The 22,183-nt window shown below is 41.4% G+C and overlaps 1 protein-coding gene across 5 annotated transcripts in view; it reads left to right on the forward strand.

Annotated features, from left to right (window-relative positions):
* The window catches only part of LOC109872677 (teneurin-1), a 177,677-nt gene that overhangs the window by 104,565 nt on the left and 50,929 nt on the right, over positions 1–22,183 (forward strand). For 4 of the 5 annotated variants that reach the window (XM_031808392.1, XM_031808393.1, XM_031808395.1 and 1 more), the window contains 4 exons: positions 10,080–10,229; positions 13,731–13,939; positions 16,358–16,571; positions 19,630–19,731. In XM_031808392.1, coding sequence (XP_031664252.1) covers positions 10,080–10,229; positions 13,731–13,939; positions 16,358–16,571; positions 19,630–19,731 — 675 coding nt within the window. The remainder of the gene's footprint in view (positions 1–10,079; positions 10,230–13,730; positions 13,940–16,357; positions 16,572–19,629; positions 19,732–22,183) is intronic. The other variant, XM_031808394.1, reaches the window with a different exon arrangement.

Below are 22,183 nucleotides of genomic sequence, written 5' to 3' on the forward strand. Positions count from 1 at the left end.
CAAACGGCTCAAACGCAAAAATTCATAGGAAGAAAATGAATTCTACATGCCACATTGGTTTCAGAAACCGGCAGAAACCTGATTAACATGGAGAGCGTTTGAATCTATCGGTTCTCCTCTACCATTCCTTGCTGGCAAAGTACCTGGATTTTGTCTCTGGTTTTGAATCTGAATTTAGAGAACCACATTTGAAAACTGAATCTGAATACATCTGAGAAGTTGAATATATGAAACTTTGTTAAACTTGAAATTGTAATTTGAAAACAAAGACAATGAATGCAATATCTACCATATTGACAATGAATAAATAAATATAGAATTTTAATATTCAATTAAATTGAAATAGAATTTTAGAACATGTGATTCAATTTGACCATTACAAATGCCAAAATATAGAATTTAAATTCAATATCTTAATACAAATTCAAAAATATTGAATGCATGTACAGATACTGTTGGCACTGAAATCGCTCTATATTTCCACTTGTATTTACTTTCTTTATTGTCTCATTCTCCAACTATTTCCCAGTGTCATTCTTATTTTATTTCATGCACTAGGATGAATGGATAGTTTAGTTGAAAATCCATCCAAAAGTTGTTTGTGAGTCTGTAAGATACAGGAAGCAAACCTGCCTTAAGTTCTATCTGAGGGTAATTATTTCCACGGTTTTTAAACCCATTGAACATGTACTGGTCGTTGGATTTGTATCACCATGTCATTTTGGTATTGTAACTGTCATATTGGTTGTGTTCTTGTCCTTTATAACTGTAAACAACAGTATTTGGACAAGAGACATACAGAAAAGGACAGGTAGACTGTTGCATAACACGTTACATTAGGTAGCTATTGTTCAGCCTTTATTCTACAGTATGAAAGGATGTCACGTAGCAGGTAGGTGCTCCAGTAGAGACAGTTATTTATACTTCCCACTGTTTCCTAGAAGAAGAAAATACAAAAACAGGTCCGTGCCAAAGTGGTAATGCAAGTAGGCATACTCCATAACTACATGGACTAGTGTACATTAAGTACGATGTAGTTGCTGTACATATGATACTGTACATATGATATTACACTGGTAGTACATCTATATGGCCTCTATAATGTCAATTATAGATACATATTGAAAGTACTTAATTAAGAGAAAGTGTTACTTTGTTGCAACCTTGTTTTCATCAGTATCCATTTTAGATTCAGAAATCAATGAGGTCATATTGCCTACTATTTTCACTAAGATTATCAATAAACCTAGTGATCAGAGAGCAACAACAGATTGATCGTTTAAGGTCCGTAGCCATGAGTATGATGTCTAAGGCATTGTCTTTCAGTCTGGCATAGCGTTGTCTCTAGGACTGACTGATATTAATATGAGAGCATTGTAACCTTCATGTGCCATCGCTATGGATGGCTCTGACCCAGAGACGTCTGTGTGTTTTTCCTAATTGAGATGATGCCCTTAAGCTTCCAACACTAGATCGATAAAGATCTTAGGAAATGCAACACAGAGCAAGATGGAAGACTTCAGACCTCCAATTTTGATCCTCAGACCTGCAATTTACTAAACTGCATGACCGTGCATGAACACCCCTTTAATAAGGCCATTTCAAAGGTAGCCATCAGCCCGTTGTGTGCAGGCGAGGGATAGGGATTGTAAATCCTCCGCTGTCTAACAAACGTTGACTGCATCTTTTAACAGCTCTCTGCTTTATTATTCATTTGTCTACTATAAATGCTACATTACCAATTTTGAATTGACCAAAAAATCTATATGGCTACGGTAGTAGGCTACATTAATAAAATGCTGATTACATTCCTGAGTTTGAAATACAGTTGCAAACAGCTTTGAAATTAGCAGCTAAATGTTAATTCCATCTAGTTATTAGGCACTCAGGCCAAATCGTAAATGAACAGATGTACTGTCATCACAAATAATGTTGGTATTGTAAATAAAACTGTCAAACAAATAACACAGGTGGAAAATCTATTATCCACAAGTCCCCCCTCCTCGGGGGTGACACATCACAAATCTCAATGAACATGGAAGGAAGCAGTCATCACAAATCACAGATTTGTGTCAAGGCTCTCTCTGTGCCTTGACACAGCCCTTTATGGCTTTGCTTGATGTCACCATTGGTGTGATCAACCCTGCTATTTATGTATCTACTGTATTTACTCTTATCTGTTCTGGTTCATGCTAGTCTGGACCCCAGAATAGACATTGCCATGGCATTTGTTTGCTGTAGTTGCAGCAGGACCACAGGGCCTGGGCTGGAGCAGCTAGTTGTAACATTTGCATTGCAGCGATTTGCTGTGCATGGATCCATCTCTTCAAACATGTTTTAAATGGATAGTATTTGTCTTCGTAAGACTCCATCAAAAGCACATGTATGCACATTTAGCCAGATCAGAAGTAGAATGTATCATACTGTGTAACTGATTTGCAAATCGTTGTGATGTGTTCCAATTGTAGCACAACAACAAAGGAAACACACTGGTGCATGGGAAGGGCACATTCCATTTTATTCTCCACTTGCGGAAGTTCTCTTTCAAATAACTAAACAAACTTTTCCGATGAGAATGCATTGCACTGTTTGTGTAGAGCATCCTTGAAACTCCAGGAGGTGGTGGGGCCAGTGAAAGGTTAAGATGTAAGGACAATCTGCGTTTGACACTTTGTAGACCCCCCACCATACAGCTATTTTGACTCCACACAACACAAGAAGAGAAATGCCTCAAAGACAACGGTGACATGTCATTGTGTCATACTTAGAGGAGGCGCACAAGCCCCAGGGCGATGAATGAATGATGAAAATGTTATGGAGAGGCAGAAATAGAAGAACATGCAGGCATACTGCTGATATAGCACGGTAAGCCACACTGTCTGACTCCGACTGGGAGTAAGTACCAACTACTCCATTCTCCTCAGAAACACTCTTCATTCACTAAGGGGACAACCTGGTGCTAATTAAAATGCTCCAAAATGTCACCCACATACCCAGAGGTGATATAAGCTGAACAGGAAGTTACAGTTGCCTGTTTTCAAAGTCAGAACGCTGTCAACACAGGAAGGAACAATGTCTCCCCTGCCACCTCCACCACCTCCTTCACCCCTTTCTTTCTCCTCCTCCATCTCTGTGATTGAGTAGTCCCACAGCGGTTCTTTCAACTGCAACACTTCACCTGCAAAATGACTGCCAATTAATTACTTTTCCAATTATGTTTATTAGTGCAATAACTTATAAGCAATAAAACTCCTCTACCTTTTGAGGAGTTTTTTTGGTATTGAGTAAAAGAAAAGCCTTAATGAAGTTTAGATATCTCTCTCCAATGTGTATTGAAAGGCTGTGACTCAGTGAGGAGAACAATATTCCTTGGAGAAAATTAAATGTTTTGATTTTTTCAGTTCATTAGGGCACTGTAAAGGATACCTGTCAGCTGTGGTATTGGTTTAACAGACGGAAAAGTGTTAGGATCAATAAGACTGAGTAATGTCAAAGTGTCCGAGTCAGAGTCTCTGTGAAAGGGAACCGGGCAGCCAAGGAATTTATGATTCCAGGCGACTTGCCTTGAAGGTAGCAGACCTTTCATGCCTCATTGTGATCGTATTGATCGATCCATTTTCTCTTCAGTCTCTCATTAGTATTCTGGTCGTGGCTCTATAAACCAAACAATGCCCTTTTTGAAGAGAGCGTAGGCTGGGGTGCAGGGGGCAGGCAGTGAATTATTTCACCCAGTACAGGGAAGTTTAGATCAAGTGCCAATCTCTACTGGAACTGACACCTCTCCTGAGCTCAGAATGGACTTTGAGCATAGTAGCTGTGGGACTAATACCAAAAGCACTGGTATTAGGAAGTATTTTTTCCCCCTACTCAACCATGGTTAATGAACCTATTCCCGTTATTGGCCAACAATAGAGAGCGTAAGGTAGGCAGAGGCTATGTGTCATACTGAAACATGCTCTGGTAATGATCAACATAATAATCAATCTGCCATGATAGTGTGGTAAGAATAACCTTTAGAGTGTGTTTTTGCCACAATGCCCGCCATCTCTCTCTCTCTCTCTCTTACTCTCTCTGTCTCTCTTTCTCTAGTGCCTCTTCTATTCTTAAAGAGCTGATTGGCTCTGTTTCAGTCCCTTAGAGAACACCTTTTTAACAGTACAAAGTGTCACCCGTTTGCATACTGGCAGCCATTTTGACAAAGAGCCAAGTATGACTTACCTTTCATGTTTTGTCCTCTGGTGCCACTGTGCCAATGTAAGGTCTCACCTGACTAAGCAGGCCTTTACTTTCAGATGACTTGCTGCTAGTGTTACAGTAGGTGACTGTGTCCCACATCTTTAATGCAACTCTATTGCAATATTCCATCGTTTAAATTATGGGGGCAGAAACATTTTCGGTTCTGGTGCCTTCAGAAAGTATTCACACCCCTTGACGTTTTCCACACTTTGTTGTGTTACAAAGTGTTATTATTTTAATTTTTTGTTAACAATCTACACTAAATACTAAATACAAAAATGATGGAAAATAAAACACTAATAAATATTGATTAGATAAGTATTCAACCCCCAAAGTCAATACATGTTAGAATCACATTTGGCAGTGATTATCAAATCAAAATCAAATCAAATCAAATGTATTAATATAGCCCTTCGTACATCAGCTGATATCTCAAAGTGCTGTACAGAAACCCAGCCTAAAACCCCAAACAGCAAGCAATGCAGGTGTAGAAGCACGGTGGCTAGGAAAAACTCCCTAGAAAGGCCAAAACCTAGGAAGAAACCTAGAGAGGAACCAGGCTATGTGGGGTGGCCAGTCCTCTTCTGGCTGTGCCGGGTGGAGATTATAACAGAACATGGCCAAGATGTTCAAATGTTCATAAATGACCAGCATGGTCCAATAATAATAAGGCAGAACAGTTGAAACTGGAGCAGCAGCACGGCCAGGTGGACTGGGGACAGCAAGGAGTCATCATGTCAGGTAGTCCTGAGGCATGGTCCTAGAGCTCAGGTCCTCCGAGAGAGAGAAAGAAAGAGAGAATTAGAGAGAGCACACTTAAATTCACACAGGACACCGAATAGGACAGGAGAAGTACTCCAGATATAACAAACTGACCCTAGCCCCCCGACACATAAACTACTGCAGCATAAATACTGGAGGCTGAGACAGGAGGGGTCAGGAGACACTGTGGCCCCATCCGAGGACACCCCCGGACAGGGCCAAACAGGAAGGATATAACCCCACCCACTTTGCCAAAGCACAGCCCCCACACCACAGATTATAGCTGTGAATCTTTCTGGGTCAGTCTCCAAGAGCTTTGCACACCAGGATTGTACAATATTTTCCCATTATTCTTTAAAAGATTATTCACAATCCGTCAAGTTGGTTGTTGATTATTGCTAGACAGCCATTTTCTAGTCTTGCCATAGCTTTTCAAGCTGATTTAAGTCAAAACTGTTGTTCTGCGCCTGAACAAGGCAGTTAACCCACTGTTCCTAGGCCGTCATTTAAAATAAGAATTTGTTCTTAACTGATTTGCCTAGTTAAATAAAGCTAAAATAAAAATAAATAAAACTGTAACTAGGCCACTCAGGAACATTAAATGTCATCTTGGACACACATAGTGAGCCCATGCAACTCATTATGTGACTTGTTAAGCACATTTTTACTCCAGAACTTATTTAGGTTTGCCATAACAAAAGGGTTGAATACTTATTGACTCAAGACATTTCAGCTTTTCATTTTTTTACATTTTAAATTCATTTGTAAAGATTGCTAAGAACATAATTCCACTTTGACGTTATGGGGTATTGTGTATAGGTCAGTGACACAAAATGTAAATGTAAATCCATTTTAAATTCAGACTGTAACACAACAAAACGTGGAGAAAGTCAAGGGGTGTGAACACTTTCTGAAGGCACTGTGCCGTCACAACAGTATTTCTGTATCATTAGTATGAATATTGATTGATACTTTGTAAGATGGTAGTTGAACTATTACTACTGCTCAGTAGTACCACTACTAGTAGTACTACTATTAACTTGCGAGCTAATATGATGTGGGAGGCAGACAGTTCCATGTGGTGCAATGCTTTCAGTCTGTGAACTGAACTGCATTTAGGAAAATCCTCCTTGGATTCCCGACCTGTGGAAACAAGAGTGGTGTTGGGATCCTACACATCCAGCCACCTGCTGAGAATCCAATCCAGTGCTTGCTCTTCATTACCCCTCCCCAAAGTCTTCCCACAGAACTCTGCAGGGCACCAATACATAGTAATGCAAACTGATGCCCCCAGTAATCTCACTATCACATGGATAAAGCCCTGATTTGTAGCTACTTTAACTAGGCGGGGGCCTAGTGTTGTAGGTCAACTGTGGAATTTTGCCCTCCAAACACTCAGTTCATGTGTTGTGATTTAGTTATTTCTGGGCACATTCACTGACTAGTTTACAGCGTTGCCTGGAGGGCCTTCCAGGGGGCAGGTGCTCAAAATGTACAACTTTTTTCCCAAACATTTTTATTAGCATAGGCCTATTTATTTCTGCAACAACACGCTCACTCATCATCACAAATGGTAAGCAAGCTAGTTACAGTGCCTCCTAAAGACATGATTGACATTGGGAAAAGAGGGTGGGCTATCAGCCGATCATTGATGTTGAGGTTTGATGTAAATCTCTAGTTTGCTAGCTCAATGTCTTTTACTCTGTCTTTCTGCCTCTCTCTGGTGCGCTTAGCCAACAAGCCCGAATATTGATGATGTAGGCTATGTCAAGGGTTCTTAAGTATTAATTCAATGGTATGCTGCTGTGGCAGTACTGTTGATATTTAAACGAAGTAGCTAGCAACACACACTCGACCGGTGACCGCATCTCTCAAGCCATGTATGTTTGGATACCGGAGGCACGCAATCTCCGTACAGGACAGATCAGCAGGTGCAACCAACGGACTGGCATGTGCTCTGCACAGATAGGGATAGAGCCCTATCTGTTTCCATTTCAAGTTTTAAGGTCACGTGCACAAGTACACTAAAATGCAAGCTCTAAACCCAACAATGCAGTAATCAGTAACAATGTAGTACTAAAAATAACATAAGGTAGAATAAAAACACACGAGTGTGTAGAGTCCTGTGAGTGTGTAGAGTCCTGTGAGCGAAGAAGAACACGAGAAAGTAAGTAAGCTAAACGGGTTCAGTTCCAATACCATATTTACAATGTTTTACTGAATCAATAAAGGTAGATATGTATAGGGGTATGGTGACTAGGCATCAGAATATATGATAAACAGAGCAGCAGCTTATATAATTGCCGTGTGTGTGCATGTGTGTGTGTGCGTGTGTGTGTGTGTGTGTGTGTGTGTGTGTGTGTGTGTGTGTGTGTGTGTGTGTGTGTGTGTGTGTGTGTGTGTGTGTGTGTGTGTGTGTGTGTGTGTGTGTGTGTGTGTGTGTGTGAGCAAATGCCGTGTGCTTGTGTGCATGCTTGTGCGTGTGTTGGAGTGTCAGTGGTCGTGAGTGTGTAGAGTCCTGTGAGTGTGTAGAGTCCTGTGAGTGTGTAGAGTCCTGTGAGCGTGTAGAGTCCTGTGAGTGTGTAGAGTCCTGTGAGTGTGTAGAGTCCTGTGAGTATGTAGAGTCCTGTGAGTGTGTAGAGTCCTGTGAGTGTGTAGAGTCCTGTGAGTGTGTAGAGTCCTGTGAGTGTGTAGAGTCCTGTGAGTGTGTAGAGTCCTGTGAGTGTGTAGAGTCCTGTGAGTGTGTAGAGTCCTGTGAGTGTGTAGAGTCCTGTGAGTGTGTAGAGTCCTGTGAGTGTGTAGAGTCCTGTGAGTGTGTAGAGTCCTGTGAGTGTGTAGAGTCCTGTGCGTGTGTAGAGTCCTGTGAGTGTGTAGAGTCCTGTGAGTGTGCATAGAAAAGGTGCAAAACAAATACAAGTGTCAACTCAGATAGTCCGTGTAGCAATTGTTTTGCTGGTTGCCTGTCAAATGATAACAGCTATGGATAAAACGTAATTTACTTTGTGCCTCTAAATTGGAATTAGACTCATTATAAATGTGTGGCATAAAGGCCTGAAGGTGTAAGTAGCTATTTAGGTCTGTGGTCCATTAAAGGGCACATCCCATACTATCATGTCTTCGTGGGGAATACTGACTTGAGCTCTAAAATGTGCATGTTTTACTCCAGACCTAATCGTTTTGGATCATGTTGTTGAGAATACAGGGTAACTTTGTTGATTCATAATTCTGATTTCCATTTATTTTTCCTGTAGAGCAAAAACAATTGTATGGGGATTATTATTTATTTTTATTAGCAACAAGATGATCATAATGTGATTATACAGTTTGGCCTGAATCAATTAACAAGTTACAAGTCAATAGTTCAATGTGGCTTAATAAGGAGGACACTGCAGTTGCCTCCTGAGCCAAACATTCCCTCCCTTTCTTATTTAGAGAGAACATCTAATCAAATCTTCCCTTCCTCATTATTGGTAAACCCCAAACAAAACTCTTATCTGTTACTGAGGCGATATGTTTCTCTCTCAATTTCATTACAACTTTACAGCTGTCTGTTTCTTGGGTCTACCCAAGTAGAGGACAAGGGTTTAATCTAATTCTTCCCTCTAAACTGCATAATCAGAATATGCATTATACATTTTAAAAGCAGATAGCATCAATTATTCCTCCACTGACTATGTAAAGCAGATGCAAATTCGTGTGAACTACTTTCACTCTAATTAGGCTTTCCCACTCAGCTGTCTGCAAAAACAAAAAAAAACATTTCAACAGGCATTCTTTAAGACCGTCCCCCAATATGACTGCCCTAGCTGCGGTTTAAAGGCAGATGAATAAGAAAACACTTTGAAGTGATCTGGGGTGAATTACATTGATCTGAGTATCTAAATGCTGCGCTAGTGAGGGGACGGCTGTTATGCAGAGCAGCACCTTTCTCAAATACAATGTCTATCTCCACCATGTCTAATCAGTGCAGAGGAGTCCTGCTGGGTTTGGGATTGGTTAAGGCTCATGAGTCAGGTGGTATACATAGTAGTTAAACTGCTGCTTATCCTGCTCTCCTCCCTCCTTTTGGTTGTTAGGTGTTTTTGTTTTCCTCTGAAATTAGTGTTAGTGCATATCTCTGTCTGTGTTTTGCCTTTGTTCACCTTTGTTTAACCATTCCTACGTTGTTATGGGGCATTGTGTTGTTGTGCATCGTAATGCAGTGATTTGCCTGTTGCAGATTGAGAAACCATGAGAGGTGTGATGTGTTTGTCAAGTACACAATGTTCTGGATCTTTTTTTAAATATTTAAATAGCTTTCAAATTATCTCAGAAAATATTTTCCCTAATAGATTTGAATGCTTATCCTGCCAGTGGGTAACTGGCTCTGCCATTCTTAGAAATGCTGTATGGATTACTGGGAAAGGAACTACATAAAGTAATGAATCTCTGTTTTGACTCATGCCCCCTCTTGGAAACGAGGAGCCAAACATTGTGGCAGTGGAATTAGATTTTCAGAATCTTTCTCAATTAATTCCATTCCGTAGTCTCACATTAAATAAATATTTAATTTTGACCATATTGGTTTTCTTTAATCCATTACTTAGAAAGTCACATACTTTATCCTACCTTTCTTTGGAGATTAGACAGCTACTTATCAATATTCCATTAAATAGATTTCATGAACCTCATACTGTAACCTACCAGTCTTATATCTAGTAAAAAAAGTCTACTTGTTTATTTGTTTACTTACATTGGCATGTAGTAGATGAAATGTCAGCGAAGTTGTCATGAATGACAGGAGAAAAGTTGCTTTACGGTGTTGTAATAAGCATAGGAGCAGCAGGATGTCTTACAAACAGTATGTTAGTGTGTCTCTCTCCTAGCACTAATGACTAGTCCTCTGTCAAATAACTACACTTGTAATATATAGCCAAAGTGCAGGAACCTTGTAGCACATCCACACTGTAGTTACTTACTGTTTGCTGCAGACAGGTTTAATCAGATGTCTTACTCTTAGGTGTTGATTGATTAATGCCCTGGGTTTCTCTTTCTAGCACTAATCCTCCCACCCCATGCTAAAACATGGCTCTCCCCTACAGCAGTGCACTTGTTTGGGCTGACCTGGCACCTGCAGCCAGCAGATGGGCAGCTCTATGAGAATGGACTCAGCAAACTGGACAGAGACTCAGAGAGCATAGACATAACCTTCACACCCTTCGGTCTGCCCGGCCTCAACAACACCAACAAAGGTAAGCGGTGGTGGGTAAAGATTGATGTTATGAAGCCTCCAGGTTTTGATTCACATTGTCAGACCATACAACAAAAGCTAGAGCAAGGGGCGATCCAAGGGCTCTCTCCTCCTATTTGTCTTCCTCTGTGTTTACATAAGAAACCTGTTGTTTCATAACCAGCGTGTTGGATGCAATATGTTTCGGCAAGGAGAATGATTTCCTTCTTGTGCGATGCTTATTGTGGGTCAGATAAAAGAGCCGGTAGGAAGGTGGGTGGGTGACGCACAGGTCATCCTCCAGTTAAAACGCCTCATGTGTTCACAGGTCATCCTCCAGTTAAAACGCCTCATGTGTTCACAGGTCATCCTCCAGTTAAAACGCCTCATGTGTTCACAGGTCATCCTTGAGTTAAAACGCCTCATGTGTTCACAGGTCATCCTCCAGTTAAAACGCCTCATGTGTTCACAGGTCATCCTTGAGTTAAAACGCCTCATGTGTTCACAGGTCATCCTCCAGTTAAAACGCCTCATGTGTTCACAGGTCATCCTCCAGTTAAAACGCCTCATGTGTTCACAGGTCATCCTCCAGTTAAAACGCCTCATGTGTTCACAGGTCATCCTTGAGTTAAAACGCCTCATGTGTTCACAGGTCATCCTCCAGTTAAAACGCCTCATGTGTTCACAGGTCATCCTTGAGTTAAAACGCCTCATGTGTTCACAGGTCATCCTCCAGTTAAAACGCCTCATGTGTTCACAGGTCATCCTCCAGTTAAAACGCCTCAGGGGTTCACAGGTCATCCTACAGTTAAAACGCCTCATGTGTTCACAGGGCATCCTCCAGTTAAAACGCCTCATGTGTTCACAAGGCATCTTCGAGTTAAAACGCCTCATGTGTTCACAGGGCATTGCCTCCATTAGCACGATAAAGATCTGATTATATACATTTCCCACTTCCGAAAAATAAAAAATAAACTCCTAGAATCAGCGAGATAGAGATATAGCATTATGCCAATAACACCAGACCAACCCTGGGGTCCCAAATACCGCAGACGTACAATTCCATTGCGGCAATGAGTGAAATAATTCAGTTCCATTCCACATAATTCAATCTCATTTCTATAAGCGCGTGAACCAGAAAATGTTCTCTGCAACTAGGGCAATGTTGAAGAGTAGATTAAAATCAAATCAGTTATGAAAATATTGGATTGCCCCTGCATAAGCACATAATGGATCTCAGTAAAAGCTTGGTGTCTGAGTTTCAATATTCCCATATCATAGGCCTCTGACACATCCATCCTTTCTCCTCAAAGGGGAGGAATAGGAAACTACAGGTAGTACTGCTAGGTTGAGACAGTATATAAGGCTGTGTACACTCTGTGGCTAGTACAATGTAGCGCAGCTGTGCTGGGTTACATTAGCATGCATTGACTATGAAGTAATCATGAGGAGCTTCATGTGCAGTTAATTAAAGTAAGAGAGTGTGGATTAATCCCCTAGCAGGCTACCGCCCACAGCGTCATCTTTAACTCTTTCAGACCAGAGGTCCTCCAGCAAGCTCCACTTCTGAACCTCCCTGTTCTACGAAACAAATTAGAATGACGTGGCATTTGATCCACTTTAGACCTTTACCTTAGTATACAGAATTACAGAATTATTATGTATATTTTTTGTCGTACTTATCTTTCATTGGCATTTCTCACTTGTAGATCTGGGAATTTTCTTAGAGCTTCAGACTTTTTTTTATTGGACCTTCCCATAGGATGATGTGTTGGACCAGTCCCTATAATTGAGCCTCTGTATTTGGTCTAAGTATGTACATTTTCTTTAGAATAGCAATCAGATTTGTATTTTTATTAAACTTTTTATTTAAAATGTATCCCAGCCCCCGTCCCCTCAGGAGGCCTTTTGCTTTTTGGTAGGCTGTCATTGTAAATAAGAATTTGTTCTTAACTGGCTTGCCTAGTTAAATAAAGGTTAAAAAATATATATATATATTATTATCAGCATAGATGTGATGGATGAAAGGGAATAGAATAGTCTCAATCAACAGACAGATCCAAGTGTTAAAATTTTGTTCTATTCAGCTGTCCAATTGTGAGGGAAAATTATAACTCATTGAAAAGACGGTTTCATTTCATTGTAAATAGATTACTGGAATAATTGTTTTATCAGGGTAACCCTTAGGCTATGAGAATTCATTTGCTTGTATGCCAGACTATTTTGAAACGCTTTTCTAATTTACCTCCCTACCCCCACCCCCCACCCTCTGAACCCAGTTTAAGTGACAGGTGAGATGGCCTGCAGGAGAGGCACCAGCTAGATATGCCTTCATTACCCTGTAATGAGTTCTGTGGTGGCAGTGGCACAGACCAAACACCACCTCTCCTAAACCGCGTAACACAGCTATACACAGTTATTGAGTTAGTAAATGCATTCTGGTAGCACAAAGTAACTCTGCCATTACCTTGTCCACCTGCTCCAGTCTGGTGGTGTTTTCTTGACAAAAAATGGTCTCCGTTTCTATGATAACCAAACCAATCTTTTTCACAAGGTTGTCAAGACTAATGTGTGACCAATCCATGTGATCGATGTCTAGACATGTATGTGTATTTAGATGGTTTTTAAAAACATTTAGATGAAGTAAAAACACATTTAAAAACATGTGGTTTCCAGAGCTCTGTACATTGAGTTATGTGAAGATAAGAAGACACCAAACAGATAAAATTACACTCTTAGAACAAAGGGTTCCAAAGGGTTCTTCAGCTGTCCCCATAGGAGAACCCTTTTTGGTTCCAGGTACAACCCTTTTTGGTTCCAGGTAGAACCCTTTTTGGTTACATGTAGAAAAATGGAGTTCTACCTGGAACCAAAAGGGTTCTTCAAAGGGTTCTCCTATGGGGACAGCCGAATAACTCTTTAAAGTTCTAGATAGCACCTTTTTTCTAAGAGCTTAATGTGTACAGTAGAGCTGAACTGATCTCATGTTACCTGCCAGGAGAGAGAGAATCAATAATGTGACACCCTGGTATGTTGGCATACCTGCCAGAGAGCAGACACCAGGGGTTACCAGCACAGAGTAATTAGATCACGCCTGGTTGTGGAAGGTGTTTGCTCAAGCATCCGGTAGCTCGCTGGTCTTCTCCTTCCTCACCATAGTATAACACCATATTAGATATGGTTGTTTTTCCTTTCTGTTTACAGTTGTGTAGCACCAGTTTGAACAGATGCAGGGTTTCATCTGACAATGAGGATAGAACGTTTCCTAAAAGGACCGAGGAGGATTTATTAGTCGAGGCAATGAAATGAAACGGATTAAAGTCTGCCTGTATTTTCTCTCATTATCTGATAGAGGCAGAGGGAGAGCCAATATCTAGGTGCAGCAACAAACGTTGTTCTCATTTGTGTTTATACCCATTTGTGCATTTATTTTCATTTGGTGCAAATTGTGTGTGTGTGTGTGTGTGTGTGTGTGTGTGTGTGTGTGTGTGTGTGTGTGTGTGTGTGTGTTTACACCATATAGATAAGGAGCTATTCCACAGGGGGAAAGCGATAGACCGAGGGGAGGTGGACATTGGTACCCAGGTGATGCAGGTCATTCCCCCAGGTCTGTTCTGGCGTTTCCACATCACCATCCACCACCCAGAGTATGTCAAGTTCAACGTCTCCCTGGCACGGGACGCCCTCTTGGGGATCTATGGGCGTAGGAACATCCCCCCTACACACACACAGGTACTGTACCCCCTACCTACCTCGTACACACAAGAGCACTACACCCACTCCCATGATAAACAGTCATACTGTAGACTCTTATGTATTCCCACTCCTGCAATGACTGAAACACCCCAATACACACTCAAGTAACTAAATAAACACCTGGTTCATCTACACACAAGCACAGATACACACCCACACATGCACAGATACACACCCACACATGCACAGATACACACCCACACATGCACAGATACACACCCACACATGCACAGATACACACCCACACATGCACAGATACACACCCACACATGCACAGATACACACCCACACATGCACAGATACACACCAACCTCGATGCTAATGAGAGTACCCCAGTCCCTACACACAACTACCTTTCCTGCATCCCTCTGTCAGCCTTCCGTCTCACTCTTCACCCACATCGAAACCCACGATAAAAATCTGGACCAGGCAGATACTTCACCAATCAGTGAATTAGCTACAGTACTGTTGGCTACATACAGTACCAGTACTTTTGTCAAATTCATAATGAGCTTCAATGTATGTAGTTTATTGTTATGGAATGAATGCAATTAAGGAAATATCTAGTGGAACTAATGTGATGTCAGTAAAATGCCTAAACTCCCCAATCACTGCGTGTTACCAAAGATATTATCTAAGATTAACAGTTCCAATCATTCAAGAAATTGTGATCTGTCGTAATTCAATTAAATACTCCTTATTTATGGCTCATTTGTATACTAATTTGCATATGTAGGTGCATGGATACAGACAATTAATGAATGATAATTGAAAGTTTCCTTTCAAACCCAGATGTCCTTTTTGTTCTGTGAGGATGCTCATACTCATTATAGTAATCACACACACAGTACCAGTCAAACGTTTGAACACACCTACTCATTCCAGGATTTTTCTTTATTTGGACTATTTTCTACATTCTAGAATAACAGTGAAGACATCAAAACTATGAAATAACACATGGAATCATGTAGTGGCCAAAAAAGTGTGAAACAAATCAAAATATATTTTTTATTTGAGATTCTTCAAAATAGCCACCCTTTGCCTTTGGCAGCAGCAAATGGGGATCCATAATAAACACAAAGTCCTGTCTCAGTGGGGCTGGCTAATCCCACACCATCATTAGATGTCTCTGTCAGCCAGGTCGGCTGATTCGGCTGATCCCAGTTCAGTTTTTTGCCCCTGCACGCAGTCACACATATGTTGCCTCGGACCATCCCTCATTACATCTGCTGATAGAATACCCAGCAGGTCATGGGGCTGAGCACTCAGGGTCACAGCGAGACCGCCACACAAGCGACTCATCTGTCACAAGGCTGTTTCAGCGGCCTCAGCAAACCCAGCAGGCTTCCGCATGATGAATCCTAATAGGATGTTTTTAGTCATTAATCTGAGTCAGTCCCCTTGGCGGCACGCACAGTTCAGACTTTTCTTTCAAGGAGATTTTGTCACTATTGGCCATTTCCGCTTCAGTGTGACATCATTTGCCGATCCCCAGCTGAAAGTGAATAATGGAGGGACTGCGATCGCCTCTTCTACCTCCTCTTCTGCTGCTTTGCGTCACTGATGAGTTGAAATGCAGGGGCCCGATGGCTATGGTGCCCCAGCGGTTCTACTGAATTACAAACATCGTTTTCCTTTTGTTCCGTAGGGGAGCATTTGTCTCTCATAAGAGAACCTGAGTCATAGAGTGATTCTGAGGCCTAGGGGCATGTCATTGGAGTTACGGACCTGGCCTCACCAAGCCCTGGGTTTATTATTTAGGAAGGGTGGAGGAGTGAAGACAGACCTCCCTCTGAGCCCAGCAGGCGGAAAGGCTTTGCTGCATGCATTCACCAGCCGACTGCAGTGTAATACCAGCCCTGGCCCCTGCTTATCTCCAAGAGCACACACAAACATGAGTGACTCTGGCGCAGCTAAGGCACTGTGTCCCGCTCCAGGCTACTGTCATATCCTACTCATCTGGTAATACAGCATGGGGGCCTGTCTCTTTATTACGCTCATTAAGGGCAAAGTCAAAAGGTGGCTCGGGAGCTTTTGCATATGGTTAAGTTCCAGTTATTTTAAGATGGATGACAGGATACGATACAGCACATTATGATTTCTGGTTTTGGCCCGTTCCCAGAGATAGGCATGTGTGCTGTGATGTTGGAGGAACCCTCACACCCTGTCAGTCAGGGCACGTCAGTATGCCGACAGAGATGGCCGCCTCGCTTCGCGTTCCTAGGAAACTATGCACAAGCATTTCGCTACACTCGCATTAGCATCTGCTAACCATGTGTATGTGACAAATAAAATTGGATTTGATTTGCCCAACCAGGAACTTATGATGTCCCAATTTTTGACTCTCAAACCATGGCTACATATTTAATCTGATGTTTTCTCTTCCTCCTGCAGTTTGACTTTGTCAAGCTCCTGGACGGGAAGCAGCTGATCAAACAGGAGGTTCAGATGGTAGCGGAGGATTCCAACGCGTCTCCCAGGAACCTGATCCTCTCCTCCCTCCAGGAGACGGGCTTCATAGAGTACATGGACGCTGGAACCTGGTACCTGGCTTTCTACAACGACGGAAAGAAAATGGAACAAGTTTTTGTTCTGAGCACTGCCATCGGTAATTGGCTTCTCGTTATGTAAAAAGTAGAATAGGTTCTCCACATTGTCAGACACTAATGAAAATTGCATCGCCATGCAATCATGTTTGGGAGCAGTAATGAAGTCTTATAATTACTGCAGATGTACAGAAAAATACAGAGCATGTGACATTATTTCCAGGAAAAAGGTTTGCGAAACAAGCTGCCATTTTAACATCAAAAGGGTTGAGTTCTGTTGCTCATTGCAAGGAGCTGCAGTCTGTCAGCCTTAATTGATTGACCTTTTGTCAAGCGTCTGTAAGCCTCTGCTGAGAGACGAGACAATGCATTCCTCCTAATGCTCTCTCCACCAGCCTCTCCTGAAAATGCTTTTGCTGTCTTTTAAAACGCATTGTTTAAAAGGTAGTTCAAGAATGGTACTGCAGTGTATTTCTGGAAATGTCCGTTTCCATTTTCTTCATAATTATGTAGAATATCTGAAGAGTTTTTTCCCAAACGCTATATCCACCAATATTTCACATTTGTGTTTTTTCATCAGAAATGATTGCTTATGGGTACCTTCATGTGTGTGTACATTTTTATTCATCAATTTTAGAGGTCTTTGAAAAATCTTGCGTTTTGCAAAAAACACGACATCTATTGTTTAGCATAATAGGAATGTTTCTGTATCCTGTATATATGACTGTGATATGTGGTTAATCCCCCCATAGCCTTCTTAAGATGAATGCACTTACTGTAAGTTACTCTGCATAAGAGCATCTGCTAAATGACTAAAATGCAAATACTTTACGTACAGTACATACTGTATCTCATATTATTTATTGAGTTAATTTTGTCACAGATTTATAATTTGTAAATTTCTTTATAAAAAGCATAGTTATTTGTTACATTTGACTGTGTGAAACCTAGCAGTACTACTTACAGGGTTGTATTTCTTTGAGAGTGAGGCGGATATATAGCATTTATATATAGCATTTATAGGATATATAGTGCATTCAGAAAGTATTCAGACCCCTTGACTTTTTAAACATTTTGTTACGTTACAGCCTTATTCTAAAATTGATTAAATTATGTATTTTTCTCATCAATCTACACACGATACCCCATAATGACAAAGGGAAACCAGATTTTTAGAGATTTTTGCTCATTTATTGAAAATAAAAACAGAAATACCTTATTTACATAAGTATTCAGATCTTTACTATGAGACTTGAAATTGAGCTCAGGTGCATCCTGTTTCCATTGATCAGCCATGAGATGTTTCTACAACTTGATTGTCCACCTGTGGTAAATTCAATTGATTGGACATGATTTTGAAAGGCACCCACCTGTCTATATAGGTCCCAAAGTTGACAGTGCATGTCAGAGCAAAAACCAAGCCATGAGGTTGAAGGAATTGTCCGTGGAGCTCCGAGACAGGGCTGTGTCGAGGCACAGATCTGGGGAAGGGTACCAAAAAATGTCTGCAGCATTGAAGGTCCCCAAGAACACAGTGGCCTCCATCATTCTTAAATGAAAGAAGTTTGAAACCACCAAGACTCTTCCTAGAGCTGACTGCCCGACCAAACTGAGCAATCGGGGGAGAAGGGCCTTGGTCAGGGAAGTGACCAAAAACCCGATGGTCCCTCTGACAGAGATCTAGAGTTCCTCTTTGGACATGAGAGTACGTTCCAGAAGGACAACCATCTCTGCAGCACTCCACCAATCAGGCCTTTATGGTAGATTGGCCAGACGGAAGCCACTTCTCAGTAAAAGGCACATGACAGCCCGCTTGGAGTTTGCCAAAAGCCACCTAAAGGACTCTCAGACCATGAGAAACAAGATGCTCTGATCTGATGAAATCAAGATTGAACTCTTTGGCCTGAATGCCAAGTGTCATGTCTGGAGGAAACCTGGCACCATCCCTACAGTGAAGCATGGTGGTGGCAGCATCATGCTGTGGGGATATTTTTCAGCGGCAGGGACTGGGAGACTAGTCGGGATCGAGGGAAATATGAACGGAGCAAAGTACAGAGAGATCCTTGATAAAAACCAGGACCTCAGACTGGGCGCCCAGGACCCTAAGCACACAGCCAAGACAATGCAGGAGTGTCTTTGGGACAAGTCTCTGAATGTCTTTGAGTGGCCCAGCCAGAGCTCAGACTTGAACCCGAACGAACATCTCTGGAGAGACCTGAAAATAGCTGTGCAGCAACGCTTCCCATCCAACCTGACAGAGCTTGAGAGGATCTGCAGAGAAGAATGGGAGAATCCATAACTACAGGTGTGCCAAGCTTGTAGCGTCATACCCAAGAAGTCTCAAGGCTGTAATCGCTGCCAATGGTGCTCCAACAAAGTCCTGATTAAAGGGTCTGAATACTTAAGAAAATGTCAATTTCAGTTTTTTTATTTGCGATAAATTGGCATACATTTCTAAAAACCTGTTTTTGCTTTGTCTTTATGGGGTGTGTGTAGATTGATGAGGAGGGAAAAAACAATTTCAATCATTTTAGAATAAGGCTGTAACGTAACATAATGTGGAAAATGTCTGAATAATTTCCAAATGCACTGTAATAGCAAAAAACTTGATTATTTTTCTCTCTGAAATGAAACCATCAAGTAATAGATTTTAAACAATTACATTTCTGTCATTGAACAACCCCATGTCAAAGTTAGATAGTGAAAAAACACACCAATCTTTTTAATCATTTCTTTAAACAATAAAAGCTCATTTACAAACATTTTTGAAAATGGATATATAGTGTTTTGGAATGAAACTCTTCATCTGTTACCTTATTGTCAATCATTCAGCATGTTAGATTATAATATGGCGTCAAGTGTAGTCAAACACAAAGCCTTTAGTTGGATCAGGGCCCCCAAAAAGTTCCTTTATTAATAAACACACGTTTGGATACCAACCAGGATCTTCGTCAGATCATTTGTGGGATTGAAATGATGTATGTGTATTAATAAATGTCTCAACGGATGCACAAAGTAAGTAATAGTCTTCATTATACCATGAGTTGGCACCATTCTTCTCCTTTGTGTTTCTGCCTAGCCCATGTGTTGTGTTGTTTACTACTTTCTCTGTGTCTGTAGAAACCATGGACGGCTGCTCCACCAACTGTAAGGGGAACGGTGAATGTGTAGCAGGCCACTGCCACTGCTTCACCGGCTTTCTGGGACCAGACTGCTCAAAAGGTATATTACAGAGATTGAACAGGATCTTAAGCACTTACAAATTCGTAACATATAAAATGCTCTCTGTAGCCGATGTGAGTAAGACCTTTAAACAGGTCAACGTACACAAGGCCACAGGCCAGATGGATTACCAGGACGTGTACTCTGAGCATGCGCTGACCAACTGGCAAGTGTCTTCACTGACGTTTTCAACCTGTCTCTGACTGAGTATATAATACCAACATGTTTCAAGCAGACCACCATAGTCCCTGTGCCCAAGAACACTAAGGTAACCTGCCTCAATGACTACCGACCCGTAGCACTCATGTCTGTAGCCATGAAGTGCTTTGAAAGGCTGGTCATGGCTCACATCAACACCATCATCCCAGAAACCCTAGACCCATTTCCAATTTGCATACCGCCCTAACAGATCCACAGATGATGCAATCTCTATTGCACTCCACACTGCCCTTTCCCATCTGGACAAAAGGAACACCTATGTGAGAATGCTATTCATTGACTACAGCTCAGTGTTCAACACCATAGTGCCCTCAAAGCTCATCACTAAGCTAAGGACCCTGGGACTAAACACCTCCCTCTGCAACTGAATCCTGGACATCCTGACGGGTCACCCCCAGGTGGTAAGGGTAGGTAACAACACATCTGCCACGCTGATCCTCAACACGGGGGGCCCCTCAGGGGTGCGTGTTCAGTCCCCTCCTGTACTACCTGTTCACTCATGACTGCCTGGCCAGGCACGACTCCAACACCATCATCAAGTTTCCCGATGACACAACTGATCACCCATAAATAGAATAATATGCCACACCAACATTACAGAAAACCCTCAAATTGCTGAAATAAGTAATTAAATCATTGATGAGACAATAGTCATATTAACTGATAACTAAAATAGCAGTGCAGATGGCAGTGATGTGTTATATGGGGGAATGCTACACACTTTGTGGTGCAGCAGAAAGGTCAGCGTACCGCAAATGTCACTGATTAAAGATTCTTCTTTTGTATTTCAGCTGTACAGTGTACCACTTACTGTAAAACCCCATGTCATTGCATTTTCAAGTGAAAAACGTTCACATGTTAAAATAAGTGCTGAGCAATTACCCGAAATGCCAGTTCGTTTTTGTTTTTTAAACAACTAATTCACCAAAGGCTGTTCAATTATTTGAATTCCATTTAGTTCTTTTTTTTTCTGTGAGCTCAATGCACACATTGCACAGTTTCTCTAGATATAAATCAAGTCAAGCCTAAACTGTGGGATGTAAGTAGGGAGTTGTAGTTTTGAACAGGCCAATATTCTACATTGTTTAGGGCAGGTGGTAACATGGTAATGAACTACAATGACCGTAATCCATTGTGCACCTACTTGTCCAGTCTCTTAGAGAGCAGTTGCTTCGCAAGGTATTTCTACCTGAAAATAAGTGATTGATAGTTGGTATTTAGTAGTCATAAAAGTTTGCTTTATTTATTTTGAAGAACTCCTAAAATAGTGATTTTGTCAGACAGCATAGGCAGCAGCTCTATAGAGGTGAGATGATGACCTGGAATTAAATAACACAATAACTGAAATATTTTATGGATAAATGATGGTTAATAAGTGATAAGCAGCAATGGGCAGTCACTACCATCATGGGACTTTTATTCATTGTTTTATTCTCTGTTACAGCATTCAACCCACATAATACATAGTACATTTCATGTATTTATTCAACTAAGCAAGTCAGTTAAGAACAAATTCTTATTTACAATGACGGCCTACCCAAGCCAAACCCGGACGACACTGAGCCAATTGTGCACCGCCCTATGGGACTACCAATCACGGCTGGTTTGTCATTCAGCCTGGAATCGAACCAGGGCCTGTAGTGACACCTCTAGATGGAGTGCCATAGACCGCTGTGCCACTCAGGCGCACAAATAAATGAACAAAACCGAAAATGAAAACTGATCATGTTTTAATAATCTAACCGAAACCGAACCGACCTCAAATTAACACTACTTAAAATCTGTATCTCACATGTTTTCACATGTGCAGTTTCATGTTATCACATGTTGCTTTCACATGTTGTCACATGTTATCACATTAACTTGACATAAGATCACATGTGATTACATGAAATTCATGTGTTTTTTTCTGTGTGGGTACTCTTTTATTAAGCCTGGTGCTTCATAATGCATTCTGCCAATATTATCAACGCTAAAAGCCATTCTGAATGAGAGTATTTTGATTGTCTCTAAGGATTATTTACAATCTTTGCATTAATTGAGGAAAGCAAGTGGTAATTTCAGATCCACTTTGTGGTCAAAGTGGTCTCTCTTGGCCCAGGCCGACCTGCTCTGGTCGAAAGCCTTAATCTGTCTCTGCCTAAATCTGTGGTCAGGGAGCCACTGTAGCGAGCATAATGTGTCTATTACTGTTCCCGGTGTGGAACTGTGACATATTATGGAGACTAATGGA

Source organism: Oncorhynchus kisutch, linkage group LG28 (assembly GCF_002021735.2).
Source record: "Oncorhynchus kisutch isolate 150728-3 linkage group LG28, Okis_V2, whole genome shotgun sequence".
Taxonomy (NCBI): domain Eukaryota; kingdom Metazoa; phylum Chordata; class Actinopteri; order Salmoniformes; family Salmonidae; genus Oncorhynchus; species Oncorhynchus kisutch.